Source organism: Athene cunicularia (genome assembly GCF_003259725.1).
Source record: "Athene cunicularia isolate RWA chromosome 19 unlocalized genomic scaffold, athCun1 chr19_part1, whole genome shotgun sequence".
Lineage (NCBI taxonomy): Eukaryota > Metazoa > Chordata > Aves > Strigiformes > Strigidae > Athene > Athene cunicularia.
The window spans coordinates 11,564,389-11,570,100 of record NW_020799124.1 but is presented as its reverse complement, the minus strand read 5'-3'; the positions used below and the strand labels follow the sequence as shown (position 1 = coordinate 11,570,100).

The following is a 5,712-nucleotide window of genomic DNA, read 5'->3' as shown; positions in this document are numbered from 1 at the left end:
CCGCCCCCCAGCCCCAACCGCCCACGGAGCCCCTGGGGGCAGCTGGACCCCTATGACTCCTCTGAGGTGCAGATGCCTCTGTGGGGAGGGGGGACATGGGGCGAGGGGCTGCAGGAGTCACGGTGGAGGATGTTCCCATCCTCTGAAGCCAAGGGGCTGGGGAGGCATGGCCACATCCCACCGTGCTCGGGGCAAGAGGGAGGGGGTGGCCTGCCAGGATGGGGGGTGGATGGGATGATGGTGTTCCCTGTCCCACATCCCCTCTGCCCACAGGATGACAAGGAGTACGTGGGCTTCGCCACGCTGCCCAACCAGGTCCATCGGAAGTCGGTGAAGAAGGGCTTTGATTTCACCCTCATGGTAGCAGGTACAGGGTGGGGCTGAGCCTGGCACGGGGTTTGCTGACCCCACTCCGGATCCCAAAAGCCATGGAGCAGGGTGGGCACCAGCTGCACCTTCCTCACCCTCGTTCCCCCTGTCCCAGGGGAATCTGGGCTGGGCAAGTCCACCCTGGTCAACAGCCTCTTCCTGACGGACATGTACAGAGACCGCAAGCTGCTGAACGCTGAAGGTGAGGGGGGCACAATGGTCTCAGCAATGGCGTGTCCTGGGTGTCCCAGGGGGGTGGCAGAGCCCTGTGACACTACTGGGGGGGGTACAGCCCCTGTCCCTGACCGGCCAGGCTCCTCTGGTCTCTGAAGCCACGTGCAGTGCGTTGCCAGCTGCCTGCCAGTGCTGGGGACTGCTCCAAGGCAGCAGAGAACCCCCCTGCCCAGCATGGGGACCCCCCGCGGGGGCTTTGTCCCTGCTGGGAAAACAAGCCCCAGCTTGTTGGGCATCGGCTGGAACCACAGCAAATCTGGGAGGCTGCAGACAGTTGGGGTCAGTTGGCACAGTGCCGGTTCAGCTGCAGCCAGTTTTTGAATGAAAACTGCCCAAACTTGCCCAAATCCCCAGGGGTTGGAGGCGGTTGTTTGGTTTGTTTCCGTCGTTTGGAGCAAAAGCCAAAACGCATGTGGCCATCCTCGGGGATGCAAGGACATGGAGGGGTCCTGGGGGTAACGGGGCATGTGCAGTCCCAGAGCTGGGGGGGTCACACGTGGGGGTGCAGGGAGCCAAAAATACTCCTGCAGCGATGCCTGTTCCCAGCAGACCCCCATGCTGCCCGAGCCAGGCTGTCGTAGGGTGGCGGTGGCACAGCCCAAGGGGTGGGTGTGCATCCAGTGGATGTGGGGGGCCACAACGTGGGGCATCATCTCTCGGCACTGAACCCAGGCACACATTGGGGCTGATCTTGCAAAGCCACCCCAGCCCCCCAGGGTGGGGGTGACACCCGAGGGCTGCAGCATCTCCCTGTGTCACCCCCATTTTCTCTCGCCGCCGTTGCTGTGTCTCTTGCCGCTGCAGAGCGCATCACACAAACAGTGGAGATCACCAAACACGTGGTGGACATCGAGGAGAAGGGTGTCAAGCTGCGCCTGACCATCGTGGACACGCCAGGCTTCGGTGATGCCGTCAACAACACTGAGTGGTGTGTCCCATGGTGGGGTGGGGTGTCTCCCCAGGGCCAGGCAGCATCACTGTGGGTGCTAGCAGCTCTGAGGGTGGGGGGCCCATGGCTGCTGGGCTACGATGCTGAGCCATGGGAGGTGTTGAGCTGAGAGTCCAGGGGAAGCCTGAGGGTCCCACAGGGGGACTCTGACAGTCACCTCCCTGTCCCCGCAGTTGGAAGCCAGTGGCTGACTACATCGACCAGCAGTTTGAGCAGTATTTCCGCGATGAAAGTGGCCTCAACCGGAAGAACATCCAGGACAACCGTGTCCACTGCTGCATCTACTTCATCTCGCCCTTCGGCCACGGGTACAGGCACCCCCTGCCTGTGCTGCTGGGATGGGGGAGGCTGGGGAAGGGGCTTGGTGGGATGGTGCTCAGCAGGCTCCCCCCGCAGCCTCCGGCCCCTGGACGTGGAGTTCATGAGAGCCCTGCACCAGCGGGTGAACATCGTGCCAGTGCTGGCCAAGGCTGACACCCTGACCCCCACCGAGGTGGAGCGCATGAAGAACAAGGTAAGGGGAGATTGGCCCAGCCTGGAGCCATCCCAGCAGGTCCCTGGGGATGGGGGTGCCCTGGGTGCTCTCTCTAAGCCCCTGCCCGGGCTTTGCCATGCAGCATCCTCCATGCTCGCAGAACTGTAGAGGGCCATGTTGCCCACATGGCCACCAAGGACACATCTCCCTGGTGCTCAGCTGGGAGTTGGAATGGTCTGGGGCAGGGGGCCTCCATGACATCTAGTCTAGGGAGGACAGGCTTTTGTGGGTCCTGGAGGGACACTTCCCACCCCCTTTCCAAGGGCCAGAGCCCTGCCCTCAGTGGTGCTGTCTGCCTCCAGATCCGGGAGGAGATCGACCACTATGGCATCCGCATCTACCAGTTCCCTGAGTGCGACTCGGATGAGGATGAGGAGTTCAAGCTGCAGGACCAGGCGCTGAAGGTGGGTCATAAAACTTGCTTGGATTGGAAAGGACCTTTAAAGGTCCCCTCTGTGAAGGGTCAGGCTCCTTCAGCTCCATCCTTGGGAGATCAGAGCCCCATGGCTGGGAGGACATATCATCCTGGGGTACCCTTGGGACTCTTTGGGGCCACACAAGCCCTCCGGCAGCCCCAGCATGGTGGGATTGGTACATACTGCACTACCCAGGCAAGTCACCAAGACCCCACAGGTGCCACCTGCAGCTTGGTGGGATGGGGCTGGTGTGGAGAAACTGCTGATGTGCCACTGGGGGCTCTACATAGCCATGGCTCCTGGGCATCTTGGCAAATGAGTGCTGGATACAGCTGAGGGGATGTTTCTGGAGGGACGTGGGCCACGGCAGGCAGGCTCCAGCCCTGCTAACCCCTGCTGTCTTCTCACAGGAGAGCATCCCCTTTGCCATCATTGGCAGCAACACGGTTGTGGAGGCCAAAGGGCGGCGTGTCCGTGGGCGCCTCTACCCCTGGGGCATCGTGGAAGGTAATGCTGGGCTGTGTCACCAGTATCCCACCAGCCCTGGGGTGATGGGGACCTTGAGAGCCCCATCTCAGCCTGGAGGGGCTTAGGGGGACGTGGGGGGCTGGCTGTAGCCCCCTGACGCTAGGCTCCCCTGCAGTGGAGAACCCATCCCACTGCGACTTCGTGAAGCTGCGGACGATGCTGGTGAGGACTCACATGCAGGACCTGAAGGACGTGACGCGGGAAACCCACTATGAGAACTACCGCACGCAGTGCATCCAGAGCATGACCCGCATGGTGGTGAAGGAGAGGAACCGCAAGTACGGGACCGCGAGCGGGTTGCCAGGCTGGTGGGGGGGGGCGGTGGGGGAGCGTCTCCTCTCTGGGGTGACGCCAGCCCATTGCAAGGGGGGATCTTTGGGGGTTGGGATTCTAGGTGGGTCCATGTCAGGCATTGTGGTGGGCTGGGCAAGGAAGCCATGGCAGTGTGGTGGGATGCCCCAGTGCAGTGGGGGGCCCTTCCTGTGCTGTTGGGCTAGGACTGGCTGAGGGGGAGGATGCTTCCCCCCAGGCTGGGTCTGTCTTGGGGACAATGCTCCAGCACTGAGGGGAACCCTGTGTTCCACTGGCCTGGCTGGGGCAGGGAGGGGTGGGGGGGGGAGGATGCTCAAGCAGTGATGGGGACCCTGTGTCCCCCCAGGGCTGGGGCTGCCTGGCAGGGCAGGGGGAAATGCTCCAGCAGTGGAGGGAACCCCGCGTCCCCCTGGGGCTGGCTGGGAAGTGATGCTCCAGCAGCAAGGGGCGACCCTGCATCTCCCTGGGACTCGGGGGTGGATGCTCTGGCAGTGAGGGGGGACCGTCTGTCCCTTCAGGCTCCAGGGCTGGAGCAGGAGCCAACCAAGCAGCCGGTGCTGGGGCTCTGCCCCCAATACCAGCCAGATTCACAGCACTCACACCCCCTTTAGCCACCACAGGATGTTGGGGAAAGGCCCCCAAAGCAGGGTCCCTGCTGGGACCCTCCAGCCGGGGGGCTGGAGCTGCACCAAAGCAAGCAGAGGCTCTGTGGGTGATGGAGGGCCAAAGCAATGGCACTGGTGGAGGGGGCTGGCGGCGTCTCCAGGCGCCTCTGAGCTGGTCTCTCCACACGTGCCACCGGAGAAGGCGGCATCCCTCCGCGCTGAGGCTGTGCTGCACCGACTGCTCCACCGACTGAGCCAGGATCCGGCTGGGGCCACGCTGGGCCCCTGCCACCCTCCTCCCCCTGCTTGTCCCCCTGGCCCCTATATAAAGCACTTGCTGGTACCCAACGCTGTCTTGGTCCTTCTGTGCCCGCGCAAGGGCCAGGCAGCTGCTCTTGGGGAGAGCTGGCCCCGTGGCCACCCACCTGTTGCCCACACAAGTTGCCCTTGGGGTGCCGGCAACACCAGCAGTGCCGGGAGGATGCCGTGTGCCGGTGGCACGGCCCTGGATCACCCAGGCAAGGTGGGGTTGGGGGGACATGTCACTGCTTGGTGGCACCAAGCTTTTCCCAGCCAAAGGCTGCCCAAGGGAAGGGCTGCAGGGCGGCACCCCCATCCTGCTGCCCTCCCAGAGGATGTGATTTTGGGGTACAGGAGGCAGCGGTAGGCAGGCCTGCTGCCTTTTCTAGGAAGGCAGTTTTTTCTGGGCTGGTGAAGCTGCTTGCTCCGTTGTTGGTGCCTGGCTCAAGTCTTGTCTTGCTGTCAAGGATGGAAGGAGCTTGATGTGCCCCATCCTGGGTTCCCCCGTGGCGAGGAGCCGTGACAACGGGCAGGGACTTCCAAAGCAGCTCAAAATGTGTCCAAACCCATCCCTTCCCGTGGCATGCTGGCACAGCCCCCCTCAGCACAATGGGAGCCCGCAGGGCAGAGGTGGCCCAGCCCACCTGCCATGTCCATCGTCCTTTGCATGCGGAGGAGCTGCACCAGCGGTGGCACGTGGCGGTGGCAAGTGGTGACATGTGTGACCCCTGCCAGCCACGTTGGCAGTGTCCCAGCCATGTCGTCACCCGCTGGGGTAGCACGTGGCATTCTCAGGGCCCTGGCTGGGACAGCTTGTCCCTCCCCATTGCCATTGGTGTGGGAGAAGCCATCGATTTGACCGGCCACAGTTCTGCCCAGTGGGGTGGCCCCAGGGGGATGCCTGCAGCTCCCTCCTCCACCAGGGATGGGCTTGAGAGGAAGCTGATGCTTGGGAAAAGGGGTGCAGAGCATCCCTGGGGCTGGCTGGGCAGAGGGGTGCCTGGGGAGCCCCTCCTGCGGCAGACCTGTGGCTGTGGAAGGGAGATGCTAAATTTAAGATGTTGTAAAGCAGCAGACAAAATACTGGGTGAGGAGAGCCTGAGTCCAGCTTGAAGCACCCAGGCAAGGCTCTGTGCCTGGGAGGGTCCCTGGCTCTCTGTGCTGTGGTGGTGCCTCCCTGTGTCCCCCAAACTGGTTAGCAGCAGCTCGCGGGGGCTGAGGTTTGGGGACTTGCCTGGAGCTGTTCACGTACCCCACTGCCAGGAAAAGGGCCTGAGTGGGGCTCAGGGTCTGTACAGGCAGGTGGTGGGTATCTGCGAGGTTTGGGATTTCCGGGGCTGCAGCACCCATGAGGGGATGTCCCCTGGGGGGGGGCGGGAGGGCTGTGGCAGCATCCTCACCTCCTCTCTCTGCCTGCAGCAAACTGACACGGGAAAGTGGGACGGATTTCCCCATCCCTGTCAT

General features: G+C 63.2%; 1 protein-coding gene across 2 annotated transcripts in view; it reads left to right on the top strand.

Moving 5' to 3' along the window:
• SEPT4 (septin 4) overlaps positions 1-4,847 on the top strand; it is a 7,479-nt gene extending 2,632 nt beyond the window's left edge. The window contains exons 4-13 of one of the 2 annotated variants that reach the window (XM_026861497.1): positions 1-66; positions 274-367; positions 485-571; positions 1,408-1,531; positions 1,726-1,860; positions 1,949-2,066; positions 2,390-2,491; positions 2,914-3,010; positions 3,147-3,309; positions 4,148-4,847. In XM_026861497.1, coding sequence (XP_026717298.1) covers positions 1-66; positions 274-367; positions 485-571; positions 1,408-1,531; positions 1,726-1,860; positions 1,949-2,066; positions 2,390-2,491; positions 2,914-3,010; positions 3,147-3,309; positions 4,148-4,202 — 1,041 coding nt within the window. In that variant the 3' untranslated portion in view covers positions 4,203-4,847. The remainder of the gene's footprint in view (positions 67-273; positions 368-484; positions 572-1,407; positions 1,532-1,725; positions 1,861-1,948; positions 2,067-2,389; positions 2,492-2,913; positions 3,011-3,146; positions 3,310-4,147) is intronic. The other variant, XM_026861498.1, reaches the window with a different exon arrangement.
• The last annotated feature ends 865 nt before the right edge of the window (positions 4,848-5,712 follow it).